Source organism: Barbus barbus (assembly GCF_936440315.1).
Source record: "Barbus barbus genome assembly, chromosome: 12".
Lineage (NCBI taxonomy): Eukaryota > Metazoa > Chordata > Actinopteri > Cypriniformes > Cyprinidae > Barbus > Barbus barbus.
In genome coordinates, this window is record NC_136740.1 from 25,335,409 (window position 1) to 25,357,514 (window position 22,106).

Here is a 22,106-nt window from a genome sequence, read left to right on the forward strand (position 1 = left end):
AAGCACTTCTGATAGTGCGTTCCGCTCAAAAGTCAACCAAATTAAGTTTAGTTTCCGAGTGAACCATATTGCAAATGTAATTTTTTCATTTGAATGCAGTTTACATACATTAAATGTTTTTGCACAGTTGTTTGCATTTACAGCGAGCGAAGAAATGAATGACAGATAAGATCACGTGAATAGCATCATATGACCAGCACATGTGAAAGACCTTTCATCGAAGAAGACGGATGTAAACGGGATAGTAACTTCTATTCTGTTTTATTTATTATACGTATGTCTCATGGCAACATCGTCCGTGAATTTCGATCAGATTTCATTGTTTCTTTTATACCTAGGAGTATGTTTGTCCCAATGCAAAGACATCCGGTAAGGACGTGTATTATAGTGCAGATGACGAGTTTGCTAAGTACCCCTGATTGGGATGGAGATTTATAATTACAATTTTGTTATATTTTGTTTTATTTAGCAGTTTTGACTTATTTTGAAAATCTCTTGGAATTAGCTTTTTATTATAAAAGACTTTATAATTAGGTTTCAGTTTGCACAAGGAAGAAAAATATATGGTTGCTAACTTATGCTGTATTTTTTAGTGTGGAAAACATAAAATGTAACATTATATGTCTCTTTGACAGACCTAGGGTTTGTAAACAGCAAAAAATAATAATAATAATTTGAGGAAGCTTGTTCGGAAACAGTCCTATTCTTGCAATTCCTCTTAGTGCCACTAGTGGCGCAGAAGTCCCCTACAGCTAACTGCCTGGAAAATAATATCTAGTGCATCAACATGCAGAAATAATCTGCTATAAATAATATAAGATAAACCACGTGTTCTTCTTATTTTTTAATGATATAAATATATTTTTAAATGTGTAAAAGTTTATCTATTATGTATTGTATGTAATGTTACTAATATTTAGTAAATCGGCAAAGCTACCTAAATAACAACAGCGTCCCCTGGGGTCTGTTTTTAATCAGTTTTCCCAATATAGAAACTTTGAGATAAATTTGCAGAATAGTAGATGTTACTTTTAAGCATTATTGTCTTAACTGGAGTTCTCATTAGGTTTTGTGTACACACACTTGCAGTACAGTCCCGCACACCCAACTGAATCTACAGTTCATTTGCATATTGAATTTGCATGGTGTAAGAGGATCCCAGCAACCACATGCTGAATCTAGACTTGCATAAGGATTGCGCAATTAAACATCTGCTGCTCCTCAACTGATTTTTACTCTTTCTTCAGATAATGTTGTCTTGGGTTTAGACTGAGAAGTATCCAAAACAGCAGGTGTCTATGAAAAAACATGTACACATGAAAATGTGCTTACTCACCAGAACAATGAACCACATCTACATGCTGAGATGTAGGAGCAAGGAGAGGGATTCATTTTCTCTAAATCAGTTACACACATGCTCCAAGTTAACCGAACTAGCTTAGCAACATTTTTTATCTGATTTAATTATGTTCATTTTCCACAGACATTCTTCGGATGGTGATCTCTTGTTACCCTACTCCAAATCCCACGGTCCATCTCATTCCCACCGCCATGTGAGGGACTGTCAGCCCATCGCTCATGGCAATGTAACCCATGAAAACTGGGCAGCAAGCAAACACTCTAACTCTTCATTGTTTGCGTCAAATATATTCATCTCTGACATCACCGATGACTCTGGCGTTCACAGATGGGCGAGCGGCCACATCACAGAGGTTCATGACCCATTGAGATCCGTGTCCGTTCTGGAACCAGGAGGCCCTGGAGGGTGCAGGCGGAGTTCCAGAAAAATAGTTGAGCACACTGCCAAAACTAGAAAGTGCCTCGTCGCCCAGAATGGAGGATTCTTTGACATTGACAACGGCCAGTGTTTGGGGAATGTCATAAGTGATGGGAAACTGGTGAGGAACAGTGGAGGAATTCAAAATGCTCAGTTTGGCATCCGAAAGGATGGGACGCTAGTGTTTGGGTAAGGACACGGCCTGAGTTCTCATTCTCTACAGTCTTTCTCCTGGCCTGTGTGATGTTTTGCGAAACCACAGGGTTTGTTTTTGTGTAGTGATCCAGGAAACAATAGAAAATTGAGCTTGACTTTCCTGGTCGGGTGCTAGTGTACTTTTGACCTGCCTATAATTAAGCTGTGCTTTTATATCTGTATCACACCTTCTTCTGTAATTTCACGTGTCTAAGAATAAAAAAAACAAAACAAAACAAAAAAAACCACGTAAAATACCATTCTCAAACTTACTCTAAACTAGAACATTGCATCTGAAGATACAACGATTAGTGATATATATTAATAAAAATATCATTTGCTAGTTCACATGCATTATTTTATGTACACACTGGCGATCAAATGTTTGAAATAATTGAGATTTTTTTTATTTATTTAGTTTTTGAAAGGAGGATGAATTTATTTGATCAAACATATATATATATATATATATATATATATATATATATATATATATATATATATATAATATGAAAAAATTACACTTAAAATATTGGTTGTCTATTAAAGATATTTTAAAATGTAATTTATTTCTGTGATCAAAGCTGAATTTTCAGCATCATTGCTATAGTCTTCAGTGTCACATGTTCCTTCAGAAATCATTCTAATATGCTGTTTTGCTGCCTAATTATTATCAGTAATTATTTGTGATCAATTAACCTATTACTAATGGTTTTCATTATTATCAAATTCAATACTGAAAACTGTTTTCACTTAATATTTTTGTGGAAACTGTGATACTTTTTTCATGATTATTTGATGAATACAAAGTTAAAGAGCAGAATTAATTTGAAATATAATTAATTTGTAATAAGTATAAATAACTTTACTGTCACTTAAATCAATTTAATGCAACCTTGTTGAATAAAAGTATTAATTTATAAAAAAAAATTAAACATTTTCCATAAAAATATTAAGCAGCACAACTGTTTTCAACATTGATAATGAGAAATTTTTCTTGAGCAGAAAATCAGCATATTAGAATGATTTCTAAAGGACCAATAGAAAGGCACCACAAAAAACAGTCCACATTCTGCACCACATTCCAAGTCTTTTAAGCAGAGCATTGTCATGTGGACTGATATTATAAACATGCAGTAATGTTAATGATAATAATTTCAATAATTAAAAAATATATAGCATTTTTATTTCTGAATTAGCTGGTTAGCTGGTGGGTTTATGGTGTGGTGTGTTGCGGACCGGGTGTGGTGGGCCGCTCTGTGCTAGAAAGTCCAGGGCCACTTTTTAGCCCCAGTCCGCCCCTGCTTGAGTGCACTGCCACATTATCAGTTTGCATATGTCTATAAGCACAAAGTGGTTTCCTCCTCTGCAGGGTGCTGTAACAAACCTCAACCTAAATATGGGTGCAGAATTTGGAGGAAGTAAGTTGTGGGGAACTCAGGATCCCTAGAACATCTGTTTCCTAAAATAGAAACTTTACAAAAACATGGCAATATTGCATAACATGTTTTGTGCTCTTAATAACAGGCAGTATTTTGGAACGCTATGTACCCAGAGTGTCTCGGCCTATCATTCATTATGACGTTAAGGGCCTTTAACCGGAATGTTCTGACGTTAGATATGATATTTGGACATTCACCTGGATGAGCTTTAAGGAATTCAAAACAGCCTATAGTCAAAAAAGTATAAATTCTTATGATTTCTCTAGGACCATGTGACACTGAAGACTGGAGTAATGGCTGCTAAAATTTTGCCACCGCAAGAATAAATTATGTTTTAGAAAAATATTAAAATAGAAAACACTTATTTTAATAAATGAGAAATATTTTGCAATTTATTTCTGTATTTTCATTAAATAAATGCAGCTTTGGTGAGCATGAACAAGAGACTTTTGAATGGCTACTGGTTAGTTACAAAAAAAATATGTCCCACCACGCCTTCCTATTTCAATAGGCGATGCATCAACGCAGGAAAGAAAATTGTGACTAAAACATATTTCAAAAGCAAACCCCTTTCAGTTACCAGTCTAGATCTTTAACTATTTGGCTACACCATCCTATCTTGATCTGTCTCACTTGCCGTTTCTTGTGCATTTTCTTAGCTACCTGTCTGAGGATGATATCCTGGATCAGGTAAACCCCTTCGTGCAGTTGATCAGTGGGGTAGTGTGGCTGCTGAGAAACGGTGAGATCTACATCAATGAGAGCATCCAGGCAGAATGTGATGAAACACAGAAGACCGGTAAGATTAGAAAAGATTCTGACTGAAGTGTGAGCATATAATAAGCTTGTTTATCCGACTCCCTAAAATTCTGTATTTTCAACAATAGTTCAGTCTTTTCGAACACATCTGTGCTCAAAGACTTTAATATAAGATTCAATAGGTTATTAATCTTTTATGTTGCAGGAAAATTCCAGTACTTTGTGGATGTGATATCTGCCCGTACGGCGGTGGGTCACGATGCAGAGGGCAAACTCATCCTCTTCCACGTTGATGGTCAGACGGGTGTAAGAGGGTGAGAATGGACTTTGAACCTGAGCCGATCTCAGCTGTTAATCACTCCGCTTCTGTCTGTCTGTCTGTGTATGCTACAACATAAATAACCCAAAATGAACCTCGCTCAAGAAGACAAGACAGAAGAAGAATGTTTTTTTTCCTTTCCTTTTTCCCTTGTAATTTTACTCAAGGTTTCTTGCAACAAAATGTCATAATATACAATAAAATTCAAAGGGTTGGGGTCAATAATTGTTTTTAAATAATTGGAACACTTTTTTTTTTTTCCAGTGAAGATTTATTAAATTGACTGACATTAAAGACATTTATAATGTTACAAAAGATTGCAGTTTCAAAGAAAAAAATGTTTTTTTCATCAATGAATCCTGAAGAAAAATATATGTGACCCTGGACCACAAAAGCAGTCTTAAGTTGCTGGGGTATATTTGTAGCAATAGCCAAAAATACATTGTATGGGTCAAAATTATCCTTTTTTTTAGGCCAAAAATCATTAATCATTAATATTAAGTAAAGATCATGTTCCATGAAGATATTTAATGAATTTCCTACCGTAAATATATCAAAACGTAATTTTTGATCAGTAATATGCATAGCTAAGAACTTTAAAGGCGATTTTCTCAATATTTACATTTTGTTTTTTTGCACCCTCAGATTTGTAGTTGTAGCTCAGCCAAATATTGTCCTATCCTAACAAACTATACATCAATGGAAAGCTTATTTATTCAGCTTTCAGATGATGTAGAAATCTCAATTTCGAAGATGACTGGGTCACATATAATGGATTCCACAAAAATATTAAGCAGCACTTTTTTCAACATTGATATTACATGGGCAGCAAATCAGCATATTAGAATAATTCTAGATGATATTAGAATGATGAATAGTAATAATTAAAATGCTATTTTACAATATTAATGTTTTTACGTTAGAAAATATATTTTAAAAGAAAATGAAAAATCTTGTCACTCTGGCCCTTAATTAAACCCACTTAAAAATTCCCTTAATTGAAATTAAACCTGCATAAGATTTATATATAAATTACCTTTATTATGGTTGGCTAATTTGCATATTGGTTATGTTTGTGTTCTCATGGTTGTGACATCTGATTTCTGAATTACCCATTTTTGCAGTTTACTTTTCAAAAGTTTCAGCTTAGTTTTAAAACCTTTATTTAAACATACTAGTGCATACCAGAAGTTCAGGTACAGTTTAGTTCAGTTTATTTTACACGTTTTTAGTAAACTGCGATCTTTGCAGAATGAACCTCTGGCAAGTGGCAAAGTTTTTGAAGGAACAGAATGTCATTAATGCCATCAATCTGGATGGAGGCGGCTCGGCCACTTATATACTCAACGGATCCCTGGCCAATTACCCTTCAGACCACTGGTGTGTAAATGCAAAACTACACATTTGCAAACAACAGTGTGCTGAGTTTGGTTGTTTTATCACAACATTTTCACCTAAGTTCCAGCAAAACGCCGAAGTGGCGCTGCCCACGGGCGGTATCCACTGTGTTGTGTGTTCATGAGAGGCTGTGCCAGCCGGAGGACTGCAGCGGACATGGACACTGTGTGGATGGCCAGTGTGTGTGCCAGCAGGGCTGGAGCAGCCCAGGATGTGCCAATCTCACATGCCAGACTGAATGTGGAGAGCATGGAATCTGCACTGAGAGTGAGCCTTTTAATGCACCCTATAATGCATTGTATGATCTCATTAATAATTCTAACTACAGTTATAATACATAACGCATCTGTTCATTGTTACACCTTGAGAAAATATAACGCATTAATCCTTACATTGTAATTATTTATGTTTTTTTATATATATATATATATAACCTGTTAACTACAATTCTCTCTCTATTTTTCCTGTCTTATCCCTCTCTCTGAACAGATGGATGTGTGTGCGATGCTGGATGGATGGGTTTAAACTGTAGCCAAGGTAAGGGCAAAATCAGCTTGGATGTCATACAGATTCTGACTTAACTATCAAATAAAGATCTGAGTGGCTCTTTACTTGGGAGATCATTACTTAAGAGTTTATTCAAGTCAGCAGTGGTCATTTTAACTATTTTAAACCAGAGGTCTAAAGAGTACCTGAAAATCATACTTGAGTAAACGTACAGATACCTTACAGTTAAAATTACTCCACTACAAGTTACAAGTCACCAATTACAAAACAACTTGAGTAAAAGTATCAGATTTTAAAGGGTAACTAAACCCTAAAACAACTCTTTTTTTGAGTTAATGATCTGTAAGACTGTGTATTTATTAGTGCTGTGCATTAATTCGAGTAAATGTTTTGACATTTGGTTATAAAGTGTTTTAATTCTACAATATATGGTGTAAAAACGTCTGAGTGCTGGCCTCTTCAGGTTGAACGGTGGCTACTGCAGTTGAATTTTCCTCAGCCCCTGGTATAAAAACATCTTGTTCCGTCAAAATCACTGTAGCGAGTCAGGAGTTGGAATTGCGAGTATTGAAAACGATCAGGATAGCGTATATTAGCATCTAGTTAGCATACCCATTTATATAGTTAAGATTATTTTGTGTAGCCTAGTTAGTTAATTAGCATACAGTTGTTAGTGTAGTATTGTTAGAAGCATAGCTATTAGCATAATATTGCATCAGTTAGGATAACATTAAGTTAGCATAGATTTTTAGCTTTAGCTTTAGTACAGTGGTTAGGGTGGTACGTAGGTGTAGTGTTGCTGATAATGATGTAATCACGCCCCCGCTCAGGTTTGTGTTTGGATTATTGTATGGTTGGAAGATCCAAACCTGGCCCATTATAAGATTTCTAACAGAGTCAGTCACTTACTGATTTTTTATCTGTTGGTATTTGATAGAATCCATGATGCCATGTGTCTAAACAAGATATCCAAGACCTCCAGCAGAAATATAGGCCCACAACATCAAAAATACAGCAGAATATTTCATTGTGCACGTGGGGTACTTTTTATCCCTGTGTTCACCAAACCCATCTTGAGTGTTTGCTGCTAAAAAGCTCATTTTTTTGTTTCATCTGACCATAGAAGCCAGTCCCATTTGAAGTTCCAGTCGTGTCTGATAACTGAATATGCTGGAGTTTGTTTTTGGATGAGCTAGGAGAATTTTTCCTCCCAAACATGTGGTGATGTAGGTGCTGTAATCTTCTCTAATTAATTCTACGAATTAATTAGAGAAGATTCCATTTCTCTTTCCTAAGGGGCAAAGAAGTGAGTTCCTGCATTCCTTTGAGCAATAAAACCAGTGTTATCAGATGGGTTGCCATGGAACCAGAGGCCTGTTCTTAGGTGTTAGATGCATTTCTGGGGGAAGGGTCCACAGACCCTCATAGTTGGCCTTTTGGTTAGGTGAGGGGGCATAAGAGATTATTTGTTAACTATACCAAATATTTGTGTGTCTGATTGGTCCAAATGTTACACATTTATTTCATAATGATATTTTCCCCCATTTTAAATTCTTATCCAATGGAAGGTTAGATTTTTGTTTTTTTTTAAATAAAATATCAAAAGGATTAACAATGCAGATTAATTTTCATCATATTTTTGATCATATTTACTAAGGGTGCCAATATTTTTGGCCATGACTGTATATATACAGGAGGCTAACAAGCTGAACAAGATAAGATACAAACTGACTTCAAACACCACGCGAGACAGGAAGTGACATAAAAGTCCAGGACAAGGCACAGAAAATGCAACAAAAACAAGAAAGAGCAGATTTGTGAGGAGTGCAATCACACTTATTTTCTAAAACCAAAATAAAACTGAGCACCTCAAAATTGCAAAAACAAAAAAACAATAACTTTCAAAAAGTCTCTTCAGTATAAAGGATAAATAAAATAATGTTAAGTAAAATGAAAAAGTTAAAGTCTTCTTGCACTGGATGTGCTGGTTTCGGCCTCATTTCCAGCTGCGGTCATGTCCTCATCTCATTTATAAAACACGTGATTCACAACTACTTGCTAAGGTTAAAGTAACCTTGTTGATAAGTTTGGGTCAGGGCAAAATGCACAAGATGTACTTTCAGTGCCCTGTAGTTGGCGATATCACATCTTTTGTAGCATAAATAAACTGCTGCAGAAAAGCTAGTTACCATGCAAAATGTAATTTGTAACTGCAACACTCATTTCAAATGTAGTTGAGTAAAGAGTACTACAGTACTACACGGGGGGAAGTCGTGGCCTAATGGTTAGAGAGTCAGACTCGTAATCTAAAGGTTGCAAGTTCGAGTCTCACGTCCGGCAGGAATTGTAGGTGGGGGAGTGTATGTACAGCGCTCTCTCCTCTCCAATACCATGACTGAGGTGCCCTTGAGCAAGGCACCGAACCCCCAACTGCTCCCGGGCGCCGCAGCATAAATGGCTGCCCACTGCTCCGGGTGTGTTTATGGTGTGTGTGTGTTCACTGCTGTGTGTGTGCACTTTGGATGGGTTAAATGCAGAGCACAAATTCCGAGTATGGGTAATCATACTTGGCCATACATGTCACATCACTTTCACTTTCACTAAAGAGTACAGATGCTCATTCAAAAATGTAGTGAAGTAGAGAGTAAAAGTTAATATCTTCGATACTCAGTACAACTACAAAGTATCCAAAAAGATACTAAAGTACAGTAATTAGTTACATTTACACCTTTGTTTTAAACCAATATGCTTATACTTCTACAGTGAATAACATCTGTCTGTATCCTCACAGTATGTGCAGCAGGTTTCTATGGCGATGACTGCAATCAAACATGTGCATGTGCAAACGGAGGCTCATGTGATTCTGTTCACGGACGGTGCACCTGTCCTGCTGGTTTCCATGGAGATTCCTGCGATCAAGGTATGCAGTTTTTGATATATTAACAGATGCACATAAATAATAAAATTGATAAATGATAAAATGATAAATCAATTTAACATGTAGTTGGGTTAATGTGTTGCCTACCAAGAAGGTATTGAAAAAAAGTAAGAGATATAGTTCCAGATATATGTTCATTGTTCATATGTATCATTGAGTCCAATAGTTTGACATTAGCACAAAGCTTAACACATACTCAAATAAGCAAAAAAATAATTAACACACAAATATTAAGTGAAGTTTCCAGAACTTAAAACATATTTTTAACTAACCTTTCTTTCTTGCAATGCCTTCTAGAATTGCCTTAAAGGGGTCATCGGATTTTCCTCATGTTGATATGATTCTTTAGGGTCCTAATGAAAAGTCTATAACATACTTTGGTTAAAATTTCTCAATGGTAGGGTAAAAAACACCTTTTTTACCATGTCAAAATCAGCTCTGTTTTTAGCAAGCCATTTTAGTCCATGTTGCTTTAAATGCTAATGAGCTCTGCTGACCCCGCCCCTCTCTTCCATGGGGTGACGAGCAGTACTGTTTACTTTAGCCACGAAACTGGCTAACTAGTACATTATTAGGAAAGGCGATTTGGAAAGATTCATAATAAAACCCTTATACTCACTTCTTCTGTAGATGAAGCTGGATCACGAATGATTTGTGCGAACATAGACGCATTTAAGCAGATCGGGGATCGGCACATTCACTTCAAAGTGAAAGTGACGTTAATCCTCTGCGTCTTCAGCGGCTCAGATGTCGGGAGTAACTGACGACTGCTATATTCATTATTACATCTAACAACAAAGCACCTCAATCATTTAATCAGAGACATTTTTGTCTTCCCCTGCACCGGAGTCGACACGATGGTAGACAGCTCTCAGCTCACTCAGGGCGGGGCTAAGGTAATCAATCACGGCCTTGTCAATCAACTATCTTGTGAGCGGCCTGTGCAGAACTACATCATTCTGACTGGAACCTCAGATCAGCCTGATTTGAGAAAGGGATTTTAAAATAGGGATTTATAAATAACCTCTGGGTGGATTTTTATCATTATAGGATAGATGTGTGTACACACTTCCAACACACATTTATGTTCAAACAACTTGTAAAGTGAATTTTGCATCCAGTGACCCCTTTAAGTAATGCATGCAATGCTGCTTTAGAATAGATTATTTTAACTGTGTCTCTACTCTCTTTGTCGTCCCAGAGTGCCCTCTTGGATTCTACGGGCTGAACTGCAAGCAGCCGTGTCAATGTCACGACATGTGCCCATGTGACGCTGCCACAGGAAGCTGCAACTCCACATACCAAGGAGAGAGAAACATCAGCCTGCACAGAGGTGCGGTACAGCCCCTATTAGCACTTACACGACATGTAAACAACACATTCCCTGTGTGACGTCTCTATAGATCAGTTTAATGTTCACACTTTCTCAGCACATAACTCTTTCTGCTTACAGCTTCGGCCATCAGCATTCCTCATTGTCCTTCTATATGTGTGCGTATGCTAGTGTCTGTCCACACTTCTCTACGGTAAAACATGGCACGCAAGTTGCCTGAAATACGAGCCTTAACAGATCTCAAATTCTCACCAGCCTTTTTCCACTTAACTTTTGGCTGATTTCATTGGAAATGTTTTTACTAGGACTGTGCATGTAACCCATCCATTTAGGACAATTATTCATTTAAAAAAAATAAAAATAGAATAAGCTTAATTATGCAAAGTTCATAATAACAAATGTTCCTACAATCTGAAAAATTAAAGCCTGGAAAAATATATTGGCAATTTTGATATTTCATTGCCAGTTTAAATTCTATAACATAATATAATTGGCAGTATAATTTTTTGAATAAATTCCACGATAACAATTGTTCCTACAGTCTGAAAAACTCAAAACAAAATTGGCAATACTGCCAATATAATTATTTATAGTATTATATAATTGCCAAAATAATATTTTATAATAAAATTATTTTAGGCTTGAGTTTTTCAGGTATATATGAATTTTGGAACGTGTATATAGGAACATACACACACACAGTCACATTTTAAGTTTTTTTTCAGTGGTTTCATCTGTCAGAATATTGTAATGTTTTTAAATTAGAACCATTCAGGGTTTTTTATTTTAATAAGCAGTTATTTCCGATTAATTTGATTAATTTATCAGCATATCAAGTATTTATATTTATTATTGACATCCAAAGTGTCTCATGATTGGTCATTCACTATCACGTGATTGCAACCTGTCTACTCAAATTTGCACACACATCCTCAAACAGTCTGTGATAAACAAAGCTGCCGAGTGTTTGGGGAGGGGGTGTTGAGACAAGAGACCTGGCAGAATCACAGTCTAACCAGCAGCCCCTCGTGTTACTGATGACCTCTGCCACAGAGAAGCTATTTGTGTCAAGACCAGAAAAAAACCTTGGTCAGCTCGGTCTATCCCAACTCTCTGACCTCTGTCATTTAACATGAGAAGAAGATGCATTCTCAGACTTCCCTCCAGAGAAGTAATAAACCCCAACCACTGTTCTGGGGAGTTCCGGAACAGGCCATTTGTTGACACTGCGGACTCATTATGACTCCATCTGCTGTGCACGTGAACAGATTTCTGCTTCTCTTTCCCTGTCTTCTAGGTGATTAGGCTTGTCTATTATTTGCTCCATGTGAAGGATTTGATATCCAGTTGAATCTTTCCTTGATTTGTTGATGTAAAATATGTTGCACTTCGAAAACATTCAGTAATTTTCTGGACTCCAACATTTTTGGGAATTTGGAACTGCAAAAAGGACGCTATAGTTTTAGCAAGGTCCATGATCTTTACAATCTTGCACAATCTAATGTTGGCTTTCCAAAATCTGTAACTGAATAATGGGGCAGCGCAAGCTGTATTTGACCTGTAAAAGCTAAGTTCTGATAGTTTTTGTGCAAAAAGCTTGACTAATATTTAGTGCTGTCACAGTTAACGCTGCGTTAAAGCAAATTCACAAATTTTATTAACGCAGCGCACATTTTCTGTTTGACCATGGCCTAACCCGTAGTTGGAGAAATGGAGAAGTACAGTGTTGCCAACTTAGCGACTTTGCAGACCCCTTTAGCGACCCCTGCCACCCCCCCCCGATTTAAAAAAAAGTGCCTAGCGACAAATCTTTAGGGTTTGACCAAACCTTATTTAAACTTAGTTTCTGAGACTCGCTGGTACTGCCGCATGAGCGCAAGGTCTTGCTGTCCCAGCGCACGCACACCTCTCTCTTTCTCTCTCTCTCTGCGTCTGCTCTGTTCAGCGAGTGGCAGAGAGGAGCAGCGCTTTCAGTTAAACACGGATATTATGTTGCTTCTCTAATTTTACATGCAAGTATAGCCGGAATCACAGCACAGCTATTGTCATTATCTTATGTGTATTTGATTTCATCAGACGACGGCTCGATTAACAGGATTTTTGTGCAGATTAACATCTTGGAAAGGAGCTGGTTATAGCCTAAGTCTTAATGGGTCGCGTTTCAGTCACTATTTCATATTCATTCCATTGTCTGACAACAGAAACAGTAAAATATACCAATGAAAACAGTTTTATTGAGAATTTAGCTGCATCAAAATACAGTATGTGGGCACAGAGAGGCAAATAAATCTAATTATAAATAATAAATGTACATTTTGCATGTTCAGAAGAAGAGCTGCCCTGTCTGCAAAAATGTAAGCAGGTTAGTGTAAGTAAATTGAAAGAGAAGTAATGGGAACCTGGTATTTCTGTAGTCTAATAGACATCAACATGTTCTTTGAAAAACATCTATGAACATGTCTACTCTATGTTGACTATAGTTTCAATAATAATAAACATACATTTGCAAAAAAGTATCCATATTTGTCCATTCCCATGTTGGTTAGAGTATTACAAATTTGAAAAGTGTTAATTTAAGGTACATTTAGAACAAACACAAATGTGAGATTAATCGCAATTAAAACTACTAATATTAAAACTGAACTTTAAAGGGAAAAAAGAAAAAGATAGTTGACACATTTTAATATTTTCTTGATCTTAAGTAATATTATATATTAAAAATCAGTGTCCATTATGAATTATTAAGGTGCGGTCACATTTGCCTTTTTCTGCAAATTTTCACAGGCAAAATCCAGTCATTTCAATAGGAATCCATGTGATCTCATGTGAGTGCAAAAGATTTCCCCTCGCAGATTTTGAAATCTATTCAAGTTGGTCACTTGAATTTGGTGTGTTGACCACCATAAAGCTGCTTGTTTTGAAACTGACTTCTGTGTGAGCTGTGCTTTACAGTGTTCCGCGGGTTCTTAAAAATTCTTACATTTTTCCAATTTAAGGTCATAAAAAGTTTTAAATTGTACAAGAAAATCTTAATTGTGATTTCAAGAGGTATTAAATTTGGGTACAGACCAGAATTGCGATACAGCTTAATTTGACCATTAAACTTCAAACGGCTATGATTTTATTAAATAAACATGAGCGCTGTGTTTTTCAAGGTCTGGTACTAAGCTACTGCTGGCAGAAAATGAATGTGCATTTTCAGTGAGGCTGTTGTTGTGAGTCGGGTATTCCTGCGATACTGGAGGCTGCAGTTTCAGGACCGCATTTCTAGGACCCTACCATTTTATATGTGCTGGTCTTAAAAAAAGCCTTAAATTTGAGCTTAAAAATCTTGCAGCAACCCTGCTTTATACAACACTACACTTTTGACCATAGACAATGCAAATTGTTTCTCTGAAATTTCACTAGTGTGACTGCAGCTTTACTCTACAGCCACTTTTGGATGATCATCAAAATAAAATAAAAAATCTTTGACAGTAATAGAGACAGAACTGATTTAGCAACAAAACAACAGTTGCACTTGCACTTCTGTTTCCCACAGTTACATCTGAAGTTAGGAAAGGGGGGAAAGGAGAAATATGCCTGTAATGGAGGGTTGTTGTCCTAACAAGGGATTTGATTCAAAACCATTGTTTTTTCCCCCTACAATCTTTCAGCTGGTCACTGCCTGGCTACCCAGATGTGGAGGGAATGGAGACAAGAGGAGGAAGCTCATGCTCCAAAACCCTATTTATCTGAGTAAGTGCTCCAAAACCCTCCAAACACACACACACACACACACACACCATAACAGCAGCCAGCACGTCTCCTCTCACCACTTCAGCTTTTTATTACTTACTATGTGTCAGTACTGTCAGATACAAAAATCATGTGTACTTTCCATGTAAAATACTTTTTATGAATATTTACAAGTATAGCATGCAATTACAATTAAAAAATATAATTAATATATAATTAATTTTGCATAGCAAATATTTATTAAATCCAGAAGCTGTTTTTTTTTCTTTCTGGTGTTTCTAGTTGATAATCAGTCCTCTAAAAGAATAATTTCTTAATATTTTCTGAAATAGAGCTGATTTGATTGACACAGAAAATATAATTTAAAACCATAACTCAGTATTTTATTAATACTAAAATATTAATCAAAATAAAATTATATTTAATCATATAAAATTGTTATTATATATATTATATAAAAGAGAAATAATTTAAATTTTATAAAAATATACTTTAATATAGATGTTTTAATATGTGAAATACTGAATTGTGGACTGAGGTCAGGTGGTTTTGATAAAATAAATCAATCACAGTGGTGCATTTGTGTTTAGAACATTCTTGTGATCATCTCTGGTTCCTTTTCATAGTGGAAATATTGCTATTTTAAAAACTAAATGTCGGCTACAATTATAGGACATGTTTTTCCTATACCTTAAAGCCGCAGTTTCCACAACATGAGAAAAAAAAATCTGTTAGCCTATCTCAAACAACTTGTCATTTATACCATTCCCTATCTGCGTGTTTGAGTAACTTGATTATTGCCATGGAAATTCACTCTGACAAATTCCAGGCCCTTGTTTAGCAGAACAGGCTTTCGGACAAATCTGAACCAAGTTCCCCCGACTGTACTGGTAAACAACTCTGCGGCAGCGGAGTGGCACAGATTAATTTATTAGTCAGCTTGGCCTTTCACATGCAAGTAAGGGATTGTGCAGTGTTGCCTTGGTTGCAATCAAGTGCTTTGTGGAGGCTGTGGGCAGCAGGAGTGGAGTCAGAGGTCAAAGTGCAACTCCTCACCCTGAGAGTGTTTTGTTTATGTGTGCAGACAAAGCTGGATGGTTGTCTGCGCTATCCTGGCAACGTCGCTGCTGGCCAGCCTCGCCGTTAACCTTATCCAGACGTGCAGAAAATGCAAAGCGCGCGGGCAGAAGGCGGACTACTCCTACTTGCCACTGGGAGAGATCAACGGATCCGTGGAGCGAAGCAGAGGACAGGGGACGAAGTCTGGGAAAGGTCTTTTTCAGCAAGAAGACTCTGACTCGCAAGACTCCTCATAACCGTGTTTCAAAATGAATCCACTTGTGCAGGTTCACGCAAATGTGCCATCCAGCAGAGAGCAAGCTAGCTAGCCAAAACAAGCCCTCATTAGTCTGAGGACGAGGAAAGGGTTTGTTTGTTCCTGCTGTGAATCGATGAGCTTTTGGAAAGGTCTCTTCGTCTTTGGATTGGGGCATACAAATTAGCGATGATGGACAATGAGATGGGTGTTAGCATCCTGTTAACAGCTGTCTGCGCGGCTCAGTGCGTTCACATTCGCCCCTGCTAAGTCTGTAGACGCCAGTTCAACACATGCCAAGTGCCTTGATTGTGCAGTTCTACTGCATTTTGGACATTTTCTGGTTTGTTTGGGTTTTTAGTACACTCATTGTAGCTGCTAGCAATGTAAGAACCAGTTTATCAACATTACTCATGGTTTAAAATACTATTTCATTGACCTCAAGGAAGACTTTTATTTTGGTTTTCAGATGAGAAGATAAGCAATATCACCACTAAGCCTTTTTATAGACAGGCCATTCAGTTGTTCCACCTGTTGCCATAGGAACAGACAAGTTTTGAACTATGAACTCTTTTTGCGGAATCCTTCCTGCAGGAACTTGCCAAACTGCTATTTTGAAACAGTTTTATTGAATGATTTTTTTCCCTCCTGTGGCTCTTGAGGTCATTCAGTTTATTTTGATTCTTTTGTTTCTGTAAACGCCTTGCCAACTCCTGCCAGCCTTATCATAGAGCTGTTTTGTGTGTTGTCTTAGGCGCTTAGAACCAGCCATAGAAACACGATATGGAAAGAAAAGAAAAAAAAAAAAAATTTATAATCAAGGCCTGGATTGTTTTCACACTCTATAGGAAAGCAAGAGAAGAACATTTCTTTTGTGCTTGGCTTAAAGTTGCTCTTTTTTTCTCTGTTCTAAAGCATTGAATCCAGGCTTTGGGAAGAGGTTTGAGATGAAGTGTTTTGTCAGATTCTGTTTTAGCTCTGAAGCATGACGCAAATATTATGGAAGAGGAACATTTACTCGAGTCTGTAGTTCCTGTGTTGCTTCCTGTTCAGCATTCAAATAGATTTAGGCTTGTCGTGTTTTAAGAGATCATTTAACTTGTACATCTTTTCGCCCATAAAGTGATGTTTAGTTTCAAAGTTACAGAAATATTATGTCATATAATAGTGAAAGGTTTTTGTCTGCAGTGTGAAACATTTGACTGTTTATTAACTTCCACCTAGCTCACTGCCTGCTTTGCATATGTTCTTCACTGCAAGCGACCTCTATGCTGATCGCCTTGTAAGTGTAAAGCAGACAGGGACAAAGACTTCAATCCAGGTTTTTGATGTAGTTTTTGATTTCAACCTAATCAAGTAGGCAGATGCCGCACAGGTTAGAGAGGGTACTTGTTTGTCCATGGTTCGGTCATGATGCTAATCAGAGTGTCTGAGGCTGCTGACACTCATTTGAAGTGAGTGATTTTATGTTGCGTGTCCTTTTGTTAAACAATAGAAATTGCTATCAAAAGAATATGCATAATAAATAATGGTACATTTTGTTTGTTTGCACAATTCCTTGTGCGATTAAGGATTTGATTGATTGAAAGTTATGTGGAATCTCTCTAATTCAGATAGTCTGGTTGCTCTCAGGTGGGCTTGATATTGAGGTTAGTTACAGCCAAACCTGTATGCTTGACCTGTATTACTTTCACCCCTGTTTATGTTCTTGGGTTCATGCAGGATCATTGGTGGATAGCCTTTTGAATTTCAATGAATGTATGAAACAAAATGATTACAAAATAATATGAACTTTGAGATTTTTCTATATGAAATAGCAATTATTTTTTTTATATTGCATATGTTTGTGCACAAAATGGCTGGTTTTCCGCTGAGCACCCTCCCAAAATATATTTAGTCCAAATTTCTATTTTCCATACACTGGATCAGTTAATAAAATTTGTCTTTAATGAACTTATTAGGTTATATAAAGATTGTTAATGTACTGCTCCATACTTGTCAGGCTGCTAATCAAATACACTACTGTTTTATCTGTGTTGAGATGGAATTGATAATGAATTTGTCAGGTCATTAAAGGCCACAATTGGTTGTCATTGCACAGACTGCGAATGAAAGGTGTGTTCTTCCAGAGAAAAGTTAAAAGCCTGTTTTTCCTGGGTGTGCTCAATAGAAAATTGTGTTCAGGAACAGATGTGTGTCACAGAACATGAAGATGTGGATTTTATTGTGCTGTTAATTGTTTGTTAAAAAGTGGTTGTTCTGACTAGATTGTTTCAACAAAGAACATATTTGTGCTTTATCATGTTTCATTTAATTTTGTGCTGGTTTTTCAGTAATATTTAAATGCCATGTCAGTAGCATTGTTTTTCACTTGCTATTCCATTAAACTCCTTGCAATATGTTTGTAACATTATTCTTTAACATAACGCAGATGAGTGACTCGTTGTCTTTTCAAAAGTTGTTAAATAGCATTGAGTACATGGGATCCAAATCAGGTCACGTTTATCAACCGACAAAACGACTAATAAAAGCCATTTGTGTGCTTTGTCATTGGTTTTCATGATTGAATGGAAGTTTCACTTTTTTGCCACTACATTACTCAAAACTCATCTGATTGTCATATTTTGCATCTGACAAGGTTAAAGATGGGGTCATCCATCGTCTAAACAGTTTTATATTGTATTCCTCTCAAGCTCTAAAAAAATTACATCTTAACAACAGTAGAAGTGCAATACAGTACACCTTGAGGCATACTAGTGTGATATTATACATTACATTTATGCATTTAGCAGACGCTTTTATCCAAAGCGACTTACAGTGCATTCAGGCTATACATTTCTTTTTATCAGTATGTGTGTTCCCTGGGAATTGAACCCACGACCACTGAACCACAGGAACTGAGCCATTATATTCGATGACAAAGTATATCTTCCTCAATTTGACATTTTAAAATTATTCAGTGCTTTTCAGGCCTTCGCTTGCATCATGCTGTCACTTTTTTTACTACATGCTTTATGGTGTTTGGTATGCAGAGGAATATTTCTAGAGGCACAAGATTCCTGCAACATTTTAACAGCAGTTTCTGTACAAGCCACAACATTAATAGTCTCACACAACCACAAGGCCTACAGGTTCTGACTGACAGGATGTCATGGCTGACAGCTCACTGACTCGCACACTTTGCATGCATCCACCAAATACATTTTGGGGCCATTGCAAGTTTATGCAATGCGTTTGTTTAACCTAAGTATCAGGTAGTAAACCAGGTCGTTTCAGAGATCATGTCTGTGTACGTAGTGCTTTTTGTGATTAAACTCTTCGTCACACTCCCCTTTTGACTTTTAGTTGCGTCAGAAAAAGAAGCTCTGGAAATGCCACAAGGATTCTGTGACATATGAGTTTCGTCATCCGTGGACACTTGTATTACATCAAAGAATGACTCACAAAAAGGTTACCACTGAGAATGTGTGTATGGACCTGTATAAAGACCACCACAAAATCTCCCATCGATTTGTGAGATTATATGGTGTTACTCCTTCACAGCCTTGTTTTCATCTGTTCATTTTATGTCAAATTAAATAACTTGACTATGGTTTATTGCACACCAGGTTTGGTACATGCCCTAAACATTAACAGAATTGCATTTAAGTGTGGACCTCTGAACGGTGGATAATATGTTGTTTATATCAGGAATGCTGTGAAATCATAATGAACATAATAGACATGTTCTGTTATAGCAGGCCTTGAATCAGTTCAGACAACAGATTAGAAATCTTAAACCTAGTTAGGGTGGAATTAGGCATGCGTTTTATTCAGATTTTATGAGCTTTTTTAAAAATAATTTATTATAATACAATAACGTATTTTATAAAAATAATGTGCTCAAATAATAAATAGCATGCAATAAAATCTTACTTCATCCAAAAAGTTACTTTTCCAAATACTCAACAAACTCTCGACTGACATTTTAATCAGTTAAATGACTGGATGTTCTGACACCACTTCAGACAAGGCCTGTGAGGTCAGGGTGGGTTGTGGCTTATCTTTATGGTTTAACCCAGAGTGAGCAGGTGTGGCCTTGTTTTGGAGGGTGAATAAAGGAAATATCCAGATACAAGAAAAACAGCGCATGCGAACGCTGATTCACTCTCACGTCATCCTACAGGGGGAAAATGGAGGGTTAGAACATATTTATCCAAAAGGGAAATTGTCCCTCCTGTACATAAACGGGACCAGTGTTGTGGTCTGAAAAGTGGAAGTGGACTGAAACTAGAAAAAGGGCTTTTTCAGAGACATAATTACAAACCAGGAAAGAAAGTTAAAAAAAAATTCCATCCTGATGAAAAGGTCATCTGTCTCATTTCCAGGGAAGACAGGACAAAGGGTACGAACGCTGAGCAGGACTGAAATTTATATTCTCAATTATGCAGTATATACAGTAATCTCTATAAAAAAACGATGCCATCATTTATTTAAAATACATTCATACTAAGTATACTTCAAATCCTTTAACATTGCTGTATCACTTACTGAAATAAATATAAATATAAATTTATTTGGAGTGTTTTTGTTTTATTACACAATGCACATTTCTCAACATTATTCCTAAAATGTGTTTTAATATAACTAGCTATTAATAATGATCATATATATTATCTGTATAGATCTGAATGTATGGATGATGCAATCACATGTTTAGCTTTCTTTATTAGATCTGCTGACTCACCAGGGTAAGTCCTTTTGTTCTTAGCGGGGGCAGATAGCTGAAGCTTAGAACGGGCCTCCCTTAGCAAAACAGGCTTCTTGAATACATCCATCTGAGTATGTGTTGAGGGGGGTGGAGTGCTTTGTTCCCAAAAAACTGGTGACCTACATCTATAATGGGGGAGGATTTCAGTGTTTTGTTCTAGACATTTTCACTCAATAAAGAGCTAAAAGAATATACCATTTTCAATTGACAGTTTTACTCAAGTCTTTTAATAATTAGATGCACTTGATTCTGATTGGTCAGTCATGCATTCTGTGGTCAGATATTTTGAAGCTGTGCAATCATGTTCTTTTCCAATAATCAAATCTATATTTTGTCAGTTTATTTATTTGGTAAGTAATAAATGCATTTTTAGGATGTTATGTCATTTAACAGTTTGTTTAGTTGGATGAAAACACGTTAACGTAGTTAAAAGTTTTTAGAGCCATCAGAATGTCTGGTTGAATATAAACTTCATGAACAAATTCCAGTCATTTCAGTTATGTAATGCGAGTAGATTCTTCCAAATGATTTTATAGTTCTGTCTTCAGTAATTTTTTATAACTTACTTGATCCTGCTCAATCAATAATGATTCAAAAGTTAAGAGGATAATATGTAAGGCTTACTGAACTATTATATTTTTAAAGAATAATTTCAAAAACTTTGTACAAACAATGAGTGACGCTCCTTAACATGGAGTGGTCTTGCCTTTCCCGGGATGAGGTCACGTGCGTTGGTGACAGTCAATCATAGTCAGGGGCGCCATTTCATTGGCTGAGAGGGTCTGATAAGCCCCGCCCATAGGCTGTCCTCAGCTACGTAACGACCGATCAGCTGTTCATTTTCCTCAACAATAACAAAGAGAGCAGTTGAGACCTCGGAGAAGAACCGACAAAACTACGAACTAAAGGGTCCAGAAACTTCTCCGGGAAGAATTATATTTTTATATATCGCACGGCAAATAATCTACCTCAAGCACTGTGATCTGTTTTTGTTGTTGAAGTCAACCCTCTTCCTGTTTACATTACTTTTTGCCGCAGGTGAGTTAAAACCTCTTTGTTGTGGATCGACCATTAAAACTTGGACTTAAAGAACACTATGAATGTATAAACAAAATTTACTCAATGTAGGTTGTGGGGAAAAAAAGCGATTTTTTTTTTACATAGCCTATATCGACATTCAGCATCGCGTAAAGTCGAAGCCTGCAGGCGATTTGATGTTCATTGTTTGTTTCTGCAATGTGAGCATGTTCGGATTTTACGGATTAAGCTTTGTTCAGCAGTCCGTTGAAGCGTTTGGGTTCACGGTCCGCCCAGTCGCTCGGTGTAGGGTTACACTCATCCCTCCCCCTGCCAGGCTCTATATGTGCGGGTCAATAAACCATCATGTATGACAAGCAAATGCAGCTTTCTTAAATATGTGTGCACCTGTACAGTTATTCAGATTGCTTTCTCAATGCATGGTGCGTTAGTAATATAACTTGAACAGTTGTTACCTTAAGTATAAGGTATCTTGTTTTGTCCAGTGCTTCCACATTAAATGTTGTTACCATTTTGGACCAGCAGTTTGAACAATATCAGTAAAGCAACATTGAAATGTGTGCAGTGTTCAGTTTTGGGCCTGCAAAATATAAAGTT

The 22,106-nt window shown here is 36.7% G+C and overlaps 1 protein-coding gene across 1 annotated transcript; it reads left to right on the forward strand.

Moving 5' to 3' along the window:
- Position 1: 1 nt before the first annotated feature.
- On the forward strand, positions 2-18,268 carry LOC306878441 (N-acetylglucosamine-1-phosphodiester alpha-N-acetylglucosaminidase-like). Its single transcript, XM_079430798.1, has 11 exons — positions 2-369; positions 1,484-1,966; positions 4,074-4,213; positions 4,379-4,487; positions 5,744-5,872; positions 5,952-6,157; positions 6,380-6,427; positions 9,189-9,317; positions 10,537-10,668; positions 14,325-14,406; positions 15,491-18,268. Exons 1-11 carry the CDS (start codon positions 284-286, stop codon positions 15,720-15,722), a joined length of 1,776 nt encoding a protein of 591 aa, XP_079286924.1. The 5' UTR covers positions 2-283; the 3' UTR covers positions 15,723-18,268.
- The last annotated feature ends 3,838 nt before the right edge of the window (positions 18,269-22,106 follow it).